The sequence below is a fragment of the Poeciliopsis prolifica genome, unplaced genomic scaffold (genome assembly GCF_027474105.1).
Source record: "Poeciliopsis prolifica strain line A6 unplaced genomic scaffold, Auburn_PproV2 SCAFFOLD021, whole genome shotgun sequence".
NCBI lineage: Eukaryota > Metazoa > Chordata > Actinopteri > Cyprinodontiformes > Poeciliidae > Poeciliopsis > Poeciliopsis prolifica.
Window position 1 is genome coordinate 996,983 of NW_026562396.1, and position 21,087 is coordinate 1,018,069.

General features: G+C 43.3%; 1 protein-coding gene across 11 annotated transcripts; it reads left to right on the top strand.

Moving 5' to 3' along the window:
- Window positions 1-303: 303 nt before the first annotated feature.
- Window positions 304-18,659, top strand: bdnf (brain-derived neurotrophic factor). Of its 11 annotated transcripts, XM_055045139.1 has the most exons (3): window positions 4,780-4,987; window positions 5,558-5,714; window positions 17,609-18,659. In XM_055045139.1, exons 1-3 carry the CDS (start codon window positions 4,932-4,934, stop codon window positions 18,437-18,439), a joined length of 1,044 nt encoding a protein of 347 aa, XP_054901114.1. In that variant the 5' UTR covers window positions 4,780-4,931; the 3' UTR covers window positions 18,440-18,659. The 11 variants fall into 11 exon arrangements, with proteins under 11 accessions (XP_054901119.1, XP_054901124.1, XP_054901115.1 ...); XM_055045144.1 differs by lacking the exons at window positions 4,780-4,987; window positions 5,558-5,714 and adding an exon at window positions 304-399; XM_055045149.1 differs by lacking the exons at window positions 4,780-4,987; window positions 5,558-5,714 and adding an exon at window positions 3,891-3,906.
- Window positions 18,660-21,087: the final 2,428 nt, after the last annotated feature.

Sequence of the window (21,087 nt, forward strand, 5' to 3'; positions counted from 1 at the left end):
GCAACAAGATGCAAATATATCTATTCAAATCCGCACCGCTCCATGCACACCCAAGCTCACACAAACACAATTTCATTTCAGAGCACCGGGCTGCAGAACTAAAATACGATGCATTCACTTCAGTCACCTTCCTGGGCCAGTATTTGATCTGAGACAAGTTTGGATTTTCTTTTTTCTTTTTTTTCCCCCTCTGCTCACTTTAGTTGTTGACCGGAAGACTTTATCCAATAGATTTCTAATTATTTAAACTTTTGTGCTTACCCTCCATGTTTCTGCTGTAGTTTGGCAGCCTCTCAAGCCCAATGGCAGGCCCCAAGATTACCCGTCTCGCTCAGGCAGCCATAAAGATACTTGCAGACAGGCAGCATCCTCCTCTTCGGACTGTTGTGCAGATGGGAGGTTAGTCAGAGCGAGGAGATCAATGCCCTCATATGTCACACCCAGAGCTACAGATTTCTGCCCCCGGGGCTCTAAAGACAGAGTTTATACAGTCACCTGGTATTTAATGTGTACAAGATGGTGCGGATAGGACAGCTGACTCTGGGCGCAGTCCAAAAAAGAAGAAAAGAGATGAAAAAAAAAACAGATAGAAACCATCAGTGTCACAGCAGCACCCTTTGGTGTAATTTCAGCCTGCTGAGCTACTGGGGCAACCCAAATATCATTCATCCTGACACTGTCAGTGACACTATACATAGAACAGCAAAATTAGCACAACTGCAGCGCTCGCCATCAGCGTGAAGTATGGTGGCAGCGGGGCGATTATTTACGGCCTGCATTACTTTCTGAGGACCTGAGCTCTGAGTCACCAGCCGAGCCTGATAATTAATTCCTCACTCCACAGAAATATTATGAAGCTGCTCCGCAGAATGACAGATGCACGGCAACGAGCACAATGTCAACAGGGTGACTGCTCTAAGCCACTTTGACAGGGACCATCCGGAAATGAAGGCCTCATTAATTTTTTTTTTTTCTATTTTTGAACAAAATTGGGCATTCATGTGAATAAATGACAACTTTTTTTTTTACACTCGGCAGCTGATTTCTCCCCCGAATCCAACTTGTTTGACCATCAGATAACACAGAGAAGAGGCGTTGGATTTACTTCTGTTGGACAGCTTGTTGTTTTTTTTTTGCCGTCTGCTCTTTGTTTGTCCCAGCACTCAACTTCCTGTAGATACAAGAGGTAACATGGGAGGAGACGGCGCACTGAGATAACTCGCTGCTATTTATAACAGCAGGTAATAGTAAGTGATGACGTGAGGGCACATGTTATCAATATTTATGGAGCAAAGATTAAGACAGAGTAGTGATGCGCGTGGCCCCGACTGGATCCATTCATGCTTAATAGTTGTCATTATGTCGAGGAGGAGGAAAGCACTTACAGAGCCTCAAAGTTTCAGTTCATTTTAATGATGATTCCAGAGGCCTGACAGGGGCCCAAATGTGATTAGCAGATGTAAATGCGGGGAATGTATGGTGACTGCTGTGTTAAAATGACTGTACAATATTTCTTCCATGACAAGAGGAACTTTTTTGTTCTTTTTCTAGGCTTTCAGGTGTAGATTGTTAGCGCACATCGCAGAAAAGTCATGGAGTCACCAAAGACAGGTTTTGGGTTTTTTTCTGTCTCTCTGCTGTTCTACATGTCAGAATTTGATAAAGTGCCTTGTGAAATACTAACGGTCCAACAAACTTTAGTGTGTTTTATGTGTGATGTTTTTATGTGCCAGGCCAACACAAAGTGGCGTATCATTTTGAACACGAAGGAAAATGATACATGGTCGTGAAAATTTTTTTTAGAAATGAAAATCTGAGAAATGTTATGTGTCATAGTTCAGTTTTAATATATACACAGACACATATATTGCTATAATTGCAGCTGCAAATCTCTCATGGCTTTTTTTTTTTTGTCTATGGAAACAGAAATGTACGCCCAATCTCAAGCTCAGTCAGATTGGAGGGAAAGCGTAAACTGTAATTTCAAGCATTGTAGCAGATTGTCCATTGAACTTGGGTCTGGACTTTGATTGGACCATTCAAGCACATGAATATGCTTTGATCTAAACCCCTCTGTTGTAGCTCTGGCTGGATACTTACAGCCATTGTTCTGCTGGAAGCTGAACCTCCACCCCAGTTTCAAGTTTCTACAGCCTCTAACGCTAATTTTTCCAGGATTACCTTTTTTTTCTTTTTTTTTTTTTTTTTATTTCATCCAGATTCCCACTATCTCTAACTAGCTTCCCTGTCCATTCTAAAAAAAAACTGCATGTTCCTTCACAATTTTGTGTTACTTGGAGGCGGCCGATTGCAAACGTCGTGGTTGGGGCAAAAGATGTGAACAATTTCAAGAGGTGCTAATACTTTTTCCAAGTCCTTGTTAGTGGTGTTTGTATTTATCTGACAAAATATTCTACATCAAAACATTTAAAAAACAAAGTTCTGAAACTGGGATAAAACAAACACACAGACAAGCAAAAAAAAAAAAAAAAGGTAAAGTATTTTGGCATCCCATTGGAGGCTAACGCCATACAAGCCATATGCAGCCCAGGGGATAAAGTGATTGATCTGTGACCTAGTGCTCGGCCATAAGATGATCATTATGGCGAAGAGTGCGGGGGAGGGCATGGATAGTGCGGAAGAGACGAGCATGAGTCAGTAACAAAGTCTGCTACAAAAAAAAAGGAAAAAAGAAAAAGCTGTGGGAGCAGAGGAAGTGCTAACAACATCACAAGTAGGAGCAAGTCAAGTTACCACGTCAGAAAAAAAAAAAAAAAGCAAAAAGGCCCAAGAGTAGGATGTTGGTAGGAGACAGAGATGACGGTGACGAGAAACATACATCCTTATCATTTTATTGTGTGAGGTGATGAAAGCAGTCGGAATGTGTTACTTCGCTCTTATTTTACTTTTAATGAATAGTCCCCCCCACCACCCCGCTGTGTGAAAAGCCTACAAGGAGTGACTTCAAGGATAACAAGCCATGTGTCATTCTTATGCCCAGCACTTGTTGCAGCCAAGGTGGACAGGAATCTTCGTATTCCATAACAGGAATGTGATCACAAATCCAAAAATGCCTTGCTAATTTTATCTGATTATGCCATCTTGTGTCTTTGAGGCAGAAATGTATGGAAACAAATGTGTGCTCTTGCTCAGAATCACCTACATTTGCCGGTAGCAGTATAGAGGGGCTCTGTCACTCAAGCTGGTGGAAACAAGTTGAGTCAGGTTCTGTGAAATAACAATGTAAAGTTAGGTCTTGACACTTCTCAGTCTGCACCTTTAGAAAAAAAGAAAGAAAAAAAAAAAGTGGGTGCCAGTGTGACACATCTGAGAGATTTCTGGTTACCTGGAGCTCTTTGATGATCCGTGGGAGAAAAGTCCAAAGATTTCCATTTTGGTGCCATTGTCTCCTGGCAAAAAACGCAACAACACCCACGTGCAGGTTCCCATGACGCGCCACTCAGTGCTGCGTGATTTTCATAAACGGTGACCAAAGAGTAATTTATATAGACAAGAGTGACACTTTCCATACACGCGCACAAACTCCGCAAAGTTTGGGATGCTGACAAAGAGTCGAGCAAACATCACCTATTACTCATGTTACTTAGTACATTTGGGGCTTCACTCGCAAAGCGCAGCGCTTCTTCGTCACTGCATAACAATCAGATGGCTGAGTGTTGGCAGCGCAACTGATGGAATTTTACTGAAAACAGATTTCGCCTTTGAACTTCCGCATATTCCTGATCGCAAAGTCTCATCCCTGATTTTTAAACGCAGTGGTCGCCTGCTTCTCTCTCTCCCCCCAGCCCCCGCCCTGAGGGACGTGGATTAACTTTTGGATTTTGCTCATATTTGTCCGGAGGAAAAAAAGGGAAAAAAAAAAAACAATCCGCAGTAATCGTCAGTGTAAGTATCTGAGAGGCAGACAGGTGGGGTGGTAAAGGGTGGGGATAGTGGTGGTGGTGGGGGGGGGTGGGGGAGGGATGGAGATGGAAACTTGTTTTTGAGCAGCAACAAGTTCCTCGATAACTTGACACGCAGACATTAGGGGCGCTAGAAATGCGCGTTTGGTTTTGTTTGTTTTTTTGCGAAGTCCATCCCGCTGCGCATCGTCCGTGTTGGGAAAAGATCGAAACGTACACATGCGTGTGCGTAACGGGCCCGTGGCCCTTCGCCAGCTAGAAGTCTATAACGCAAACAGGCGAATAAGTCAGAAGTTTTTACGTCCGCCACTGCTCCTCGGTGCGGATTTAAAGCTTTAGAGGCACTCGTCGAGCGATCAGCCCGGGAAGACAGAAAGAAAGAAAAAAAGAAAAAAGAATCCCCTACAGTCTCCCCCATAAAACTTGTGCCGCCGTCGCTCGTTTCATTCGCGTAAGACCCCTAATGGCGTTGTCCGGGCGAGGGTGTTACGTATATCTCTGCAAGCTTTTCTGACAAGCCGGGCGTCTTGTTGTTGTTTGTCTAAACTGTGGAGCCACCAAGGTGTTGCCTCAGAGAGTTTAAGCACGCCGATATTGCAAAGGGTTATTAGATTCATAAGTCAGCGAAGTGGTGGGCGATCTACTGAGCACAGCAGAAGTTCTCATATGATGACTTCAAACAAGACACATTACCTACCAGCATCTGTTGGAGTGAGTGGATATTAAGACACTTCTATCTCCAGGACAGCGTAGGGGGGAAATAAAAAAAAAACAAAAGAAAAAGAAATGGTGAGTAGCAATGGAAACACAGCAGCAGCAGCAGCTGCAGATGATGGTGATGGCGGTGGTTGGTGATCAGGGGATGATTACAAGTAAATAGTCGTGCTTGGTGTTCAGTCTGGCAGCGCATTGCTGGAAGGGTTGGACTCGGGGGCTACTTGACAAACTCAGCGTCGAGAACCCATGTCTGCTGAGGCTGCATGGTGTTGACAGAGCGAGCGAGTGTGAATGAGGCTGTGTGGCATTTCTCTGCTCAGGATATGCCGGTTCAGTGAGGAAAAGGGGTAAGGAAACGTTAGACTGGGACCGCGCGCAAATGTGTGGACGTGATCCGGGCTGCGTGTTGGCACCGCCGCGGCTTTTATGTTTAATGCATGCATGTATGTTTATTTTGTTGTTTTTTTTTGTTGTTGTTGTGAGTGCGCCCGAGATAAATAAGCAACATGTGCCACTTGCTTGTGACACTTGTCTTATACCAGGAGGTGATGGGAACGATCGGGGCTCGGTTGTCAGTAATTTGGCGCTGAGAGTGTTGTTTTTTGTTTTGTTTTTTTTTTTATTTGCACTGAACTGAACCGGCGTTTGTCATGATAGGTGCTCTAATCTGGAAGGAAATGTCCGACCAATGTGTGATCAAATATTAACAGGACTGGTTTGGCAAGGGGTGGGAAAATACACGTGACAAAGGGAAGCGGCATAGTTTTCTTCTTCTTCTACTTCTAATTCTTCTTCTTCTTCACCATATTTTTTTTTAAAGAAGAGAGAAAAGCGGTTTAAAGTGGGCGCTCAAAACAAAAGTGTAGGTCTTTTCTCTTTGGCCCCTCATAGTTACCCTGGCTGTGTTATGCTTTCAGCACGTTGGACAGAGGCACCGGAGTCGTGCATGGACTAACACGCCGAGTGGACGCCAACTCTCTTTCTCTTTTCCCAACGCCTCTCCCCCAAACCCCCCCTTTGCCAAACCTGGGATTGTTTTTTTGTTTTGTTTTTTTTTTTCCTTTTCAACTTTTGGTAAGCTCATTCTCGAGGATCCTTTTTGGTCACTAGACGGGAAAATAAACAGGATTTTAAAGAGAGAGAGAGAGAGAGAGACAGAGAGAGAGAGAGACAGAGAGAGACAGAGAGAGAGAGAAAGAGAGAGAGAGAGGCAAAAATAAATAAATAAATAAATAAATAGAAAAACAAGGGAGAAAAGAAAGAAGCGCTTGCTATTTAAAAAAACAAAAACAAAACAAAGATCATAACGGCATACTATATATTTATTTATATATTTTGTTGTTGTTTTATAGCGCACTGTCAAAGTTGAAATGTTAGGGGCGTCCATAGTCTTTTGCACAGCACATTCTCGGTACCTATAAGCCCCCCCACACTGCGTTAAACTTTGGGACATGCAAGTCTTGGTCGCGGAGATCTAACCACGCACATAGTGGTTGTCAGCCCCTTGTAAAGGTAAGAGCACAATCCATTGTTTTCATGTCAGTCTCTATCTAGATTTCCCCCCCTCATTATTGCTGTCGTCTTTGCGGGCTTCGTCTCAAATGAAACTCCGGCTTTAAAACAGAACGGAAAGAAAGAAAAGAAACTACAGCATGCAGCCTTTCGCGTTGCCTTGGATGTGTTAGTAATTGTGGACCGAAATAACTCCGGAATAAGACTCGATCCAGGTGACTGAGTGAACAAACAAATGAATTCATTTATAACCTCTTCGTATTCTTCTCTCTGCAATTGAACATTTGTTTTATAAAAAAAATAAATAAAAGAAGAAGAAGAAAAAAAAAACGATCGCTCCCTGCAGGGGTGGAGGAAAAGGAAGAAAGAAAGAGAGAGAGAGAGAGAGAGGGGAGAAAAAGGTGGTGGTGTGCATGTATTTTAAACCGGGGCTGCTGCTTTTCGTGCTTTTCGGAGCGTTTCTGGAGTTCCCGAGCCCTGCCTGCTGCAACATTATTTGCGTAATCGTTGCGTTGTGCCTAATCATGCTCCCAATATGGGACTTAAGACGCTGCAGTGATCCTTTCCGGCACGAAGTGGAGTCGAGACGCAGGTGCATTTCACCCTACCGTCTATCCGCGCTCATGTTTTCTTTTTCTGTTTTTTTTTCTTCTTTTTTTTTTGTGTGTGTGTTGTTGTTTTGGTCTGCTGCATTCATGTTTTGCCTTCATATCAAACCCTCTGGATTTTGTTATCGACCAAAAATAGCCCTACTCTTTACCCCCCCATTCACCTCCCCACCCCCTTCCCCCCCCATCCCCTCCTCCCGTCATCGCCATCAAATCACTTCTGTTTTTACTACGACCGCTCCACGGTTTCATTCATAAGGTGCTTTTCAACTTCACCTGCTACCCTGTGCCCCCCCCCCCCTCTCTCTCTCTCTTTTGTCCGCACAGAGCCGACCTGCCGACCGCCGATCGCTCCAATGGGTGATATCAAAAACAACAAATTAAAAGAAGCTGGAGGAGAGGGGCGGGGGGTAAAAATGAAGAGATGTAGAGATAAAATGATGAGGGGGGGAAATTATCGATTAAATTACTTCCCCCCGTTGCCTTTCGCGACCTGCGAACCCCCCCCCCCCCCCCCCCCCCTCCCACCCCCGTCTTTTAACGCACGGATACGAAATGCCGCGTTATTGTTATTAATATATATATATATATTGCCTGTGTGAAAATTACAATAAAGATGGGCGTGGTCAGAGAGGATCCGCTGACAGATGTTATGGCTGAACGTGATGCTGAGAGATAAGGCGGCTCGATGTGGAATCGTTCAGGAAGCGGACGCTTTCTTTCCTTTTCCCCCCTCATTTTGTTTCCACCTTTATTTCCTGTAAATTAAAAAAATCACTTGGCGTGACTATTTAAAATCAGATTCACATTTAAACAAAAAAAAAAAAAGCTTCGGGGTTTTTATTTCTCCTCCCAGCCCCCCTTCCTCTCTCTCTCTCTCTCTCTCTCTCTCTCTCTCTCTCTCTCTCTCTCTCTCTCTCTCTCTCTCTCTCTCTCTCTCTGTCTCTCTCTCTCTTTTGGGCGACTTGTAGCCTCAAAAATCGTCTTGCACAGAATCTGTGGATATTGCCTATTTCACCCCCTCCCCCCTCCCTCTCTACATCTTTCTCAGTCATCTATTTTTTTTTATTTTTATTATTTTTTCCATTTGGTCAAAGATTTAAGATTTCTGATCCAAGACGAAGCAATTGCATGGCATAAACAACAGAAAGAGGAGGAGAATCCTCCCTCCCTCCCTCCATCATCTCCCTATAGTCCTGTTTTAATCAAGACTCCTCGTTCCAGGATGCGTCTCCGTATAAATATGACCGCGTCCAGTAAATTCCTAATTGCGTTGAAAAAAAATATGGGACTTTTCCCCCATCGGCGTTTTCGGTATAGCTATATATACATTTCCCCTCCTTTTCTTTTCTTTTCTTTCCATTTCTTTTTTGCCCAGCAATGCAATTAACGGGAGCAGATCGGTTTCTGCACACTGACGCCTTTTAGACACCGAAACCAAAAATAGATCATACTTATGAGGCTGCCCGACACTCATAAAGGCACTCGTTTTAATCAAGATTGGATTACAAAAAAATAAATAAAAATCAAGTCTCAAAAAAACTGCCACTTTAAATAAATCTTCGGCCCTTTATTATTATTATTATTATTATTATTATTATTATTATTATTATTATTATTATTATTATTATTATTATTATTATTATTATTATTCACCGATGCATCATGTTTTATTAATATTAACATTAACATCGGATTTCTCGGCCTTGTTTTTAAATGTAATATTTCCTCAACATATTTCCCAGTCATGTAGCAGTATTTTTATTTTTATTTTTCTCTCCACACCCCCCCCCCTCCCTCCTATTTCAACTGAGACTTGGGATTATGGTGTGGGCGTGGGCGTGTTGGGTGGAGGAGGAGGGATGAGCGGAGGCGGGTAAGGAGGGGTCTGTGGGGTGGCACGACACACTTTGTATGTATGAAGGTTTTTTTATAGCACTTTTCTGCAATGTACGTCAGCGGATCAGTCCATAAATGGGGCTGCGTGCGCTTGTGTGCGGGCGTGCTCCCGCTCGCGCTTGTGTGCGTGCGTCTCCGCGTGTGTTATCTTTACCGAGAATCTCCCCTCTCTCTCTCTCTCTCTCTCTCTCTCTCTCTCTCTCTCTCTCTCTCTCTCTCTCTCTCTCTCTCTCTCTCTCTCTTTCTCTGCCTCTCTGTGCACTCTCAGCTCTGCAGAGTTGGGCGTCAATAACAAATCTGATGGTAGGTTTCATTGCAAAAAAAAAAGTAAAAAAAAAAAAAGAATAAATCCAACTCTCGGTAGGCCGACATAGAAATAACGCGCAAAGAAAAATGTCGATGCCTGTGTTAGATTTTTTATTTTTTTTTCTTTAAGGCAATGTTTTTCCATCTTATTATTGTTTTTTTTTTTATGTCATCGCAAATATGGGCCTTGCTTTGTGATCACGTCGGCGCAGAAATCTTGACTTGAGTTTCGATGCGATCCTCACATTTTGCTCAAACTTGGAACGTGACTGCCCACGTTGCCGCAACGTTTTCATTCATGAAATGCCAGCCCTCTAATCCGGGCTGATGTCTCATGCAAATAATAAATAGGATATTGATTATTTCGGGCGGAAATCTCAGCTCGCGGCTTAAGCGGACGTCACGATATATTTAGAGCTAAAATTAATCATTTTGATCGTTATGGAAATGTAGGCAGCGCCGCGCCGCCGCGCCGCCACCGCGGTGGCTCCTGCTTTAGTCACGGAACCATCATCTTCATCATCATCACCAGCGCCTCCGTCCAATTAACAAACAAGTTCTGGCGAGGAGGCGAAGCTCTGCGCCTTTTTTTTGCATCTTTAATTATCGTCATTTAGTGGCGCGAGTGCGGCTTTCACGTCTCGAAAAGAAAAAGAAGAATAAGAAAATAAAAATACACGATTAGTTGTTAATACACAGTGGAGTAATAGTCAAGATATTTTGCTTCAGAGCACTGCGGGGGACAACAAGGATTCACGATGTGGTGTGTGTGTGCGTGTGTGTGGGTGTGTGTAAGGAAGAAGGAGAGAAAGAGAGAGAGAGAGGGAGAGAGAGAGAGAGAGAGAGAGACCTGCATGATGCCAGTAAACCATTCACGTGTGTCTCCCAGCAGGTGACCATGCAGCACTGGATTCAAGCAACTCCTGTAAAACATAAATGTGTGAAAGTTTATTCAGATTCATTTAAAACCCTAAAGAAAAAAAAAGAAGAAGAAAGAAAGAAAGACAGAAAGAAAGGCAGACAAGTTCGAATTGCAACACATCCTTGATTTACCTGCAGGTTTGAATAACAAACCATATTTGTGCTGGTAACAGACACGTCAACACTTCCAAAATACTAGGACGGTACGATTTGTGGGTTTTCATTCATAGAAACCTTGTTGGTGGGGGAGAAGGGACAGAGAGGGCTTAACAGGACAGAAGTAATGTATCCCCTGCATGATGGTGTGTGTGCGTACGTGTGTGTGTTTCTGAGGTGGGGTATATCTGAGGCTTAGAAAACTAGTCTGCTGTGGCTGCCTCATGATTACATTAAAGGTTATTGTCATCACAGGAGGGATGACATTAGCTCCTGACTTCAGCATCCGTTTAAAGGACCCAATTGACTGGGTTTGTCAAGCTCCCTCAAAGTCTTCTCCAGCTTCGGCTCTCGACTCGTTTGACGTCACTCGGCCTCTTACAAAATGCTTCCCTGGTTGACGTGTTTGCTCCTTGAGCAGGAATGCAATTCCACTTTGATCAAAATACCCTCGTCGCCTCCCTTTATCCAGAGCGAAAATGACATTTCACAAAATGTCATTTCGCCTGTGTGACACTGCTCTTTCCCCCCTTGCACAAGGAGGCATAATTCTACTTGTTGAGTGGAGCTTTCGGTGGCGTGGACCTGTCAGCTTCAAGCCGCCATTGGCAAGAGGAGCCTTGAAAGGTTGTACAGGCGTGTGGCGTTGTCAGCTCTTGTGATAGGCTCTTTTTCTGCATGCTACGAAGTCAGAATCCGGCTCCAAAGACCCGCAAAGACAGGAGATCTCATTCAAAAACACGGAGTGCTGAGAGATTCTGTATCTCAAGAAAGTCCAGCATCTCATATCAAGTAAAAGAATGTTCTTGGTTTCCTTATTATAGATTGCTATGTGATCAGTGAAAAGGAAGCTTATTGTCCCTTATTTTCATTCAGAAATCCCAGACTGATCCTTCTCACGATGAACCGCCTTCAGTAGTGCCGTAGTTGCAAAAAATGTAAGAGAGACCAGGCTGTTGTTTTTGCTCCTCTAATGAGATGCCAAGTGATTTATTTATGAATTACTTGTTGGGAACAGCCCCCCCTGTGCGGAGTGCATTTTTCTCTTTTCTGTAAAATCCTCTTTGGAGTCATGTCGCTCAGTGATTGCTGATGCAACTCTTTGTCATCCAGAGTTCGCCCTCACCTCCTGTGTGCCTTCGGGGAGGGCTATATCTATCCTGGCATGTCCCCGGGTGTGTTGGAGGTGGGAGTGACTCATTAAGCAGGTGTGAGCATCCTCTCCCATACTGCCGCATGCCAAACAAGAGCTCCATGCAGGGAAAAAAAAGTCTTGATGGCAATACAGCAAAAACGCATCACAATTAATCTTTGCACCAGTCTGGGGCCAAGCCAGGGGGATAACTAGCCATCCCTGCAGTGTGCTTTCTTTCACTCTCTCTCTTTCTGTCTCTCGTTCATCTGAGGTGGAATTTCCAAGTGTTCATCGTCACCTTTGAAAGGCCCGGCATCCACTGACATCTTCACTTGAATCCAGTTGAAGGAGGTGAATTGTTCCCAGTCTGTGTCATAAGTAGGGAAGTATTAAGGAAGCGAAGCTTTGTTTGGGTTACCTTTGGTTAGAATAACCTACTCTGCCTGCTGAAGAGCATCAGCCAGAGTTTCTTTGAGATATTGCTCTTATAAAGACAAAAAACAAGCAAAAAAAAAAAACACAACGAATTTACTGAGTGGTTTTTATATTTTAATATAGCAGGATGACGAGAATGACTAATGGGAACACAATTGAGAGTTCTGAGAAACGTTGGTTGGTTAAGGTTGCACAAAAAACGTCCAAAACCATTAGGAAGCAGTCTAACTCGTCACGCAGTCCTCTCACTTTGTGCAGATGCCAACATAAAATGCTTATTTTAACCATCTGGATGTCTAATTTTACTCAAATAGGGCATCTTTAAATGGCACGCAGTGTATCACGACTTTTGGTGGAGACGCGCTGTTACGCAAAACCCCCAGAAAACTATGCCTCCTCCATAGACTGTCTAAAAAAAAAAAAAAAGAAAAAAAGAACGAAGAAAAAAAAGAATACGGAAGAGGAGAGGCTTCGGTGTTGCTTTGTAATCTACCCAGACATTATGGCGTGGACGCAGGCTGCACGGTTTGAGGACAAACAAAAGCGCGTAACGCACGCTGCAGGCGCATTAACAGCTTCGGCTGTGGGCTGTTTAGACAGCTGTTCTGCGGCGACCAGTCAGCCAGCGGCAGGTCACATGTTGCCGCGTCATTGTGTAGTAAAGTTACAGTAGTTTCAAAGAGGCTCCTCATTTCAGCTCCAGAGGTCTCCTCATCACCGTGGCTGCCGCCGCCGCCTCTGCCGCGTCCTCGGCGTGCGACGACCTCACTTTCAGACCGATCTCCGCAGACGAAGCCGCGCAGCCATGGGAGTGCATTACCTCAGCCGTGCAATTTCCACCATCAATAATTTAATCTATTTGCTCCAAAGCTGAAGAGATATCCCGAAGCTTCTTCTTTCTTTCTTTCTTTCTTTTTTTTTTCTCCTGTCGGGAGAGTTGCAGAGAGGGAAACACCTCTGAAGTAAATTACTGAGGGAGTTGTCCAAAACATCCCAGATGACACCACAATCCTGTTGAATGGTCTGTTTTACGACTGGGCAGTAAAAGGTAGGCTGAGGGCTTTTTATATATATATTTTTTTTTTAATTTATTTTTGTTTTGCTTTACCAGAATGAGTTTTAACTACTTTGAATGTGTTTTATTCTAGTCCTTCTGATATATATATATATATATATATTTATATTTAAAGGGGGGGGGGGGGGGCAGACAGTGTGTGTATATGCGTGTGTATGTGAGGTGAGATGAGAGGGGGGGGGGTCTAAAAGTAGCTCGATCAAGTCCAGTTCTCCTGCGAACAGACAGCGCCGCGGCCCGAGAAGGGATATGTGTAACCTTATCCTGCCGTTCATTAATAAAAAACGCTCTTATTATGTTGATTGGGTTTCCAGCGGAGAGCGCGGGCTCAGGAGATGTAATCTCATGCACAGGAGAAAAAAAACAGCCCTGCGATTTTATTCCATTAATAAAGCAGACTATTGTGCTCAACTGCGTGTGCGTGAAACCCGCCAAGTTTTCGCGTTTTACTGCGGTTTAACCCTCTTTTAAACAGCTCGGGAAAGTCTGTGTTTATCCGTTTCCGCTCATTATCGAGACTCTCCTCCGCCGAGGTCTGAAATGAATCATTTGCCGCGGTTTTGTTTTTGCTGTTTCTGTATAAAACAAGAAGAAGAAGAAAAAACGATAGGGGGGAGAGAAGGGGAGAGAAACGTTTTTTTTTTTTTGTTTTGTTTTGTTTTGTTTTTTTGATGGACTCATTAAGACTTTATGGGAGACCCGAGACCCAAAACGCCGTGCTGCGGCCAACTTAAACTGTTGGCTTCAGTCTGTTGTGGTGGTACTAACTTCACGACATAAACAACAAAGAAATACAGAGAAGTGTTGGAAAACAACTGGCCACATTGGTGACAGCTGAGTGGGAAAAATAAATTGCAACTGGAGTCTGCAAGATTAAAGCTGGAAGTATAGATCTATCTATCTATCTATCTATCTATCTATCTATCTATCTATCTATCTATCTATCTATCTATCTATCTATCTATCTATCTATCTATCTATCTATCTATCTATCTATCTATCTATCTATCTATCTATCTATCTATCTATCTATCTGTCTGTCTGTCTGTCTGTCTGTCTGTCTGTCTGTCTGTCTGTGTGGGAAGGTAAGACTTGAGGCGCAAGAGCTGAAGCGCTGATTATTTCGCGGTCTCACACGCCATCTAGTGTAAGAACAGGAGAATTGCATCCGTCTTCATTCCCATCTAAAGGCCTCTTGTCTCAGTGGTTGGGTTTCACTGTCTTGGGGTTAAAATGAATTATAGATTTTTTTTTTATCATAAAGGCTTCACAGGAAGCTTTTTGCATTAACACATAAGCTGCATCAATCACTCAATGTCAGAGTCAGCTTAACATTCAAAGGATGAGCAGAGTGGGGTAGAGGAGGCGACTAATACGGGCAGCATAAATCACCCAGTGTGTGTTTGGATTCCTCTCCGTTTCTGTGGCAGGAGGCAGGTATGATCTATTGCGATGCTCATCTCTTACCAAACGTGAGCTCCAAAGCTTGCGTTGGATTGAAAACAGAGCCCAGGAAAAGCAAGCTTCCACATGTGTCAGCCATTACTGCAGACAACTCAATTAAGTCTGAATGCCTTTTTAAGTGCTGCATTGTGGCACATAAGGGGCTTCTTGGATGATAATATTTGCAATTTTCTTCCAGAAAACTTGAAGGATTCGGAACCATGGGGCTGTTCATGTTGAGTATGAAAAAAAAAAACAAATCTGCTTCTGAATTAATAGTTTTGCCTGCTACAGTTCTGGAGGAATTAAAGAAAGATGTATGCCCATGAGGGAAGTGTGGTGGGAGGCAAAGAGTCAATGCTGCACACATTTCTATCGAAATGCGCAGGGCACACTTCGTCCTTTCATCTCCACCGCTGCTGTTTATGTTGCTTTGTAATGGCTTTTAAGGTATCCTGCATGCAGTTAGCAGGGATGAAGCCATAAAGTGTGCTGACACGAGGGAATGCTACTGAATGTGCAATAATACTGGCCTTTACTAGTCCTTTCATGCTTTGGAGAAACTTTTCAGCGACTGTCAAAGGAGGCATTTATCACTTTAATCCCCACCTGGCACGGAGAATGAAGGCAAGGGTAAGTTACACAGCCCTGCCATACAGTCGCGTTCTCTCTCTCTATCGCTCTCTGAGTGGATGAACAGGTGGTCATCTGGAGACGTCAAAGCCGAACACTCACCTGCTTCCATTGTTCGGGGTGTGGTGTCATGGATAAAGGCGTGTTTAAACAGCAGTTATTGCTTGTCTTTATTTCCCCTTTGCTCTTAAGTCATTAGCTCAGTACTCACATCTAGATGGCCGGAGCCTTTAGATGAAACTTCACTTCACCGTGTGCTTCCCTGAACTTTCACTTTAAAATGGTGTTTTAATCAGTCTGGGTTGGAGGAGGTTGTTCTTTACTCCGGGAGCTGCCATCCAGCGGCCCCGTTTTTAATTCCCGTCGAGCTGTGTTACTCATCCTCACTGTGTTAACACCGAATTACTGTATTTGTCACATTTAGCCTCTTTTGCAGATAAAAGGTGCAGATTCTCCACTGGTCCCACAGCAATTAAATGATTCATTGGCTTTATCGTGCTTTAACAGGATGTTGATTGAGAGCGTAAGCCATATTGATTGTCCTGATGGAAACAGGAAATCACAGAGATAGAAATAAAATCATCTGTTGTTCCCGGTGTGAGGATACCCAGGGGAAAGGCAGGCAATTGCGTACTGTTGAGTGGCATTACCCCCAGCAACCTCCTCTCCTCCATTCTCTCGCCTATGGAGACCTGGAAGAGACGTCATCCGCGGTTGTTATGCTGCGAAATGACGCTGGCACTCTCTCCACCACCCCACCCCAACCCACCCCACCCGCCCCTGCTACTGCAACATTACCCCTGTGGTCTCTTACAGAAGATGCAGCACTCCTCGTCTGCACCATTTCCAGCATGAAGTTTGACGCCTGACAGTAATCAGGCCCTGCTTTCTGCCGTCATTTCCCCTCATGTGGAAGTGGAACCACTCGAGCGCAATGCTGATAATAATATCAGCCTAAATGCATCCTACACATAAAGCTCGTGACTGGCCTCGATCCCGTAAACCTACACGATTCTCTGTGCTGGGAAATCTCCACTGAAAACCCTCGACGTGTGAACCGGAATATCGCTTTCAATGATCAGTGGGAGTTATCATCAATCCACAGTGATAATTTGATAATTAGCTCTTTATGCACGGCCTATGCCCCCATTGTTGTTTTAGTTGCGAAGATAAAAAAAGAAAAATACCCCCATCCTTACACACACATACATGCACAGAAGCCAGCCGCTCCCCATGCCCTCCCTCTATCTCACACACTCATACACTCTGGAAGAGCACGTCACTGAGCTCAGGGAATGAGTGGCTCATTAAGAAGAAGGATGTGATATTCTGAATAGAGACTGTGAGACTCCCTGCACGTCTATTTTTAGCAGTGATATCTCTATGGCACTCACCGTGGTGTCGGTTAATTGCAGCCACAGCCCCAGATACCAATTAAGAAAGAAACAAATGCTTTTAAGGTGGGGTTGTGTTTTTTTTCTTCTTCCTCCTGGAAAGGTCTTGAGTCCATCCTTAGTGGATACAAGGAGTGTGCTTGCTCACTTTGTTTTGGCCGTGTCAGGTTTGGGACATGCAGAGTGCGGTCAAAGCATCATCCAGGCTATTTTTAAATGAGTCCCAGTGGAAAACGAGATCTAGATTTTTTTTTTTTTTTAAAAATCTTTATGGTTGTTTTAATGTCTCAGGCTGTCGGATGTTCACCAGCTCATTGATCCGCTGTGAGTCTTAGAGCTTCTTGGAGGTAAGGGATGCAAACGTGCTCAGGCAGTTCAATGATTATGGATGTGTATTCAGCATTTTGTTTTCATCTGGCTCCCTGTTGTGGGGTACAGCAGGGGTCTCAAATTCCAGCCCTCCAAAGTTGGTCTCCAGCAATTTTTCAATGTCTCCCTGGTCTTTCAGTAAGCAGCCATGTTCTGCAGAGGATTGCGAATGACCTGATTATTTGGTTCTGGTGGATTGCAATAGAAGTTGCAGGACAGTAACCCTCGAAGCCTAAAGTTTGAGACCTCTGCTATATGTGAATCTGTCTCTGGTGGATCCAGGCCTCTTAAAATCAGACCTCGAGTTTCTCATCTATGGCCACAAGGTTTGGTGTCAGACTGGTCTTGCTGTGTAGACCAGTTTGTAGTGCAAACAGTGTAGCAGTGCACCGACAATGTTTGCCAAAGCTGAAATAAACACAATATCAGCCGCTCTTCTCGGTCTGTCAGTAGATGCTGGACATGTGAGAGGTTCCTGAGATGTTGATGCTGGGGAACTCTTGTTTGTTGGGCTTCGAACAATCACTCCCAACTACCAGTACGAGGCTAAAAAAGATACACACAGCGTGAGCTATTAAAACAAGACAGTTACCGATGCAGAAAGGGTGAATGATAGCTGAGGCCATTATAAAACCACACATGCCTGCACATTCCTCACTGTACCCTGTAACACACCCCTTCATAAATAATAGCAAGCCTGTTAGGATGTTTCAAGCATCTATTTGTGCACTCTTATCTTTAGTAATAAGTAGTCTCTCTCTCGCTCTCGTTCTCATCTCTCTGATGCTCAGCACAGCTTTGGTGCGTTTGCTGCCAACAAATTGAAATCTAAGCCAGGCCTCACATAGATTTACAGTTTGCAAACAGTTTGAAAGCACTGATGACACGGTGCCGTTATCAGTTTGATAAAAACATGTTGTGGTATTTCTAAAGCTCTCACTCTTTGGCACCCAAACAAAGAGTTGTGGGTGTTTAAAAAAGGATTAAGTGATGGATTAATGATCAAGAAGGGGCTAGCTTTGGTAGAAATACTCTTTCACTAACCATCCTGCTCTCTTCCCTTTTTTCTGTTCTCCCTCCAGTTCCACCAGGTTAGAAGAGTGATGACCATCCTGTTCCTTACTATGGTTATTTCATACTTCAGTTGCATGAGAGCTGCGCCCCTGAGAGACGCCCCGGGCATGCGGGGCCATCGGACGGAAGGCTACCTGGGCGCTGCTGCGACGGCCCCCCGGGGCCACGGGACTCCACAGAGTGGCGGCGGGCCGGGCCAGCGCGAGGAGCTCCCCTCGCTCACAGACACGTTCGAGCAGGTGATAGAGGAGCTGCTGGAAGTGGAGGGTGAGGCGGCGCAGCTGGGACAGGGGGCCGACAAGAGCCAGGGAGGTGGGGGCCCGTCGCCCGTGACCACCGCAGAGGCCAAGGATGTCGATCTGTACAACTCGCGGGTGATGATCAGCAACCAAGTGCCTTTGGAGCCGCCGTTGCTCTTTCTCCTGGAGGAATACAAAAACTATCTGGATGCTGCGAACATGTCCATGAGGGTGCGGCGGCACTCCGACCCCTCGCGGCGCGGAGAGCTCAGTGTGTGTGACAGTATTAGCCAGTGGGTGACAGCTGTGGATAAAAAGACGGCAATAGACATGTCTGGGCAGACAGTAACCGTCATGGAGAAGGTCCCTGTCCCCAATGGCCAACTGAAGCAATACTTTTATGAGACCAAATGCAACCCCATGGGGTACACAAAGGACGGCTGCAGAGGAATAGACAAGCGGCATTATACGTCCCAATGCAGGACAACCCAGTCCTACGTGCGAGCACTCACCATGGATAGCAAAAAGAAGATTGGCTGGCGGTTTATAAGGATAGACACTTCATGTGTATGCACATTGACCATTAAAAGAGGGAGATAGTGTATAAAATGTATAGATTTTATTGAAGAGTTTAAAAAAGAGAATAAAGAGAAAATATCTATTTGTATATATACATAACAGGGTAAATTATTCCGTCAAATGAAAATTTTATGGACTGCATGTAAAAAAAGATGAAGTTTATACAGTAAAGTGATACTACAGTCTATTTATTGAACATATTCATGACCTTGTAAACAATTAAAAAAAATCTGATCAGTCATTTGCGCCCAGTTTAAATTACTGTATCACATTAAAGGAGACGTTGTGATCTGTTTACGTTGCCAAGAATTAGGAAATGAAGGAGGAAAAAAAAAACACGGGCAAGGAATAGGAGAGGACAGTTCCATCTTCAAAAGCTTGCATGCTGCTTTCAATTGTGAATTCAGAAATTCTCCACTTTCAAAGAAAAAACACAAAAAAAAAGGATATGATGCTGACCAAAAAATAAATAAAAAAATCACTCAGCTCACATATTCAACAGAAGATTCCTCTCAAGTAAAATTATCTGTTTACTGTTCTAAACTTCTCAAGGTAATGTTGGAATTACATACTATGTCAAGGTGCTGTTGTCAAAGCTTTGCTGTTTATTTTTTTATCCCCACCAGAGGAAAAAATATATTTAAAGATCATATATATATATATATATATATATATATATATATATATATATATATATATATATATATATATATATATATATATATATATATATATATATATTCATTGACATGTTTCTGGGTTAATATTCATTTTGTATGTTGTGAAGTTGTTTGCAATATTAAACTGAAATATTTGAAGAAATAAAAATGACTATAGGCAACTGAAAAAACACAAATCAATGTCGATACAGTTTCAACATCTTTAGGCAGATTAATTTGCGAACACCTTTTTTGTGTATGTTACACAAAAGGGGCACGTTTTCAACAAAAACAACACATTTTATGACGACCTGCAAAGCTACTTCAGAGGGATTTCTTTGCTCAAGCTGCTGGAAGACAGTCATGGAATAATAGGGGAAAGTACGAAAACAGTCTTTGGTGACAAACGGAGCACACGCTCTCTTCCAACACAGTAAAGGTGACTTCAATAAATTTCATTTTATATATTTTAATATATCCTTTTCCATGGATCACTCAAACTTGCGAACGAGAAACATCAGGAAAAAACATGCCTGCAGTTTCAAGTGCAGACTAGTAGAAGTGTTTGAGTACACATCGGGTATGTCTGAGGTTGACAGTGATGGATTCAGCCACCCATACATTTGTGTACATTATAGATATACACCCAAGATTTTCTTCTGAGTTCAAGGTAATCCCATGTTTGAATCATTTTTCAATAGAGCAGTCGTGGCTGATCTGACCCGGCCTCTCACACTCACTGTGAGCAGAAGGAAAAGCCATCCTTGACACCTGGGAGACGACTGCTACATTCCCTCCAGCAGAAACACCTCACAGTATCTCACAGTATCTCACAGTATCTCATGCCAAGTCTAAACGTCACAGTCTTAAGGTTTTTACTGGAACAGAAGTAGACTGTGTTTATCCTCTGCGTGAGAAATTTTGGAAAGAGCATGTTTTTTTTTTTCATTATCATCAAGGACCTCCAGATTCCAATCACTTCAAATATTCTTTTCAACTGAAAGTTAAGTGTTGCTGCTGAAAACAAAAAAAAGAGAAGAGTCTGTCAACTTCTCCTGGAAGGATCCTTCATCAATACCAGATTAAATTAAGTTTAGTCTCTAAGAAAAAGGCTTCTCATCCATTGCCACAAAGCCATTGTGATGCAAGAAGAAAAGCTATGTGCTTTCAAAGATATTTCTCACTGAGACGGAGCTGAAGCATATTTTGTCAAATTCAAGTACAAACACATCCCTAGCAAAAAATGAAAAAAAAAAAAAAAAGAAAAGGAACAATGAATCAAACACGGGGACTCTTACTCGATAAGGTAGGTGCTCCAATTCCCAGGAGTATGAACCTCCGGCTGTTTTTGCCGCAACAATTTACAAGTGAAAGAAAACTGCCATGTTCTAATTACACACTTCTCGATGACAGTTGTCGGATAGAGGCCCCTGTTTGAATGACAGAAATATAGTCAAATTAAAATGTAGCACAGAAGAATTACTACGTCATGATATGGTGTTTTGTTTTCTCTATATATAATTTTTTTTGAGCTGGGGCAGTAGCAGAAGAAATAAAAACAGATGAACAAAAATTACAGCTGCTGCACAGATTTTAAATTATGTTAGGCCAAACACATTTCAGAGTCAACAATGTTACGGAATTTCCACAAACTTTTTTCTTGTGTTTGTTTCATCACTAGATGGGGTGTGGTCAGAAATGAATCATGCTCCAAAGTTGACTTACAGAGAGAGAGAGCAGTGCAGCAGCAGCAGCCCTGATGGGTTAGATTTTAGAGCAATGCTACAATTAGCCACAGGAGGGCAGTAAAGAAACTAATCTTCTTCTATGCGAAAACCCAAGTTTTTTTTCCTGAGGGCTCCGTTTTAATACAATAAAGTCTAATATTTACCTCTATTCAAAAGAGACTCTGGCAAGTCTCTTTGTTAGAATTAGCATAAGCATGAGTCATGACTAAAAAAATACATGATGGAGATGAAAGGGGAAAAGGAAGTACGGAGTAGCTGAACA

Bases quoted from the DNA above. Each gene is read 5' to 3' on its own strand.
- bdnf (XM_055045139.1), top strand. From the start codon at position 4,932: ATGAGGCTGTGTGGCATTTCTCTGCTCAGGATATGCCGGTTCAGTGAG. The intron at 4,988-5,557 runs GTAAGGAAACGT...TTATGCTTTCAG, and splicing joins CGGTTCAGTGAGGAAAAGGG to CACGTTGGACAGAGGCACCG. The intron at 5,715-17,608 runs GTAAGCTCATTC...TTCTCCCTCCAG, and splicing joins TTTTTCCTTTTCAACTTTTG to TTCCACCAGGTTAGAAGAGT.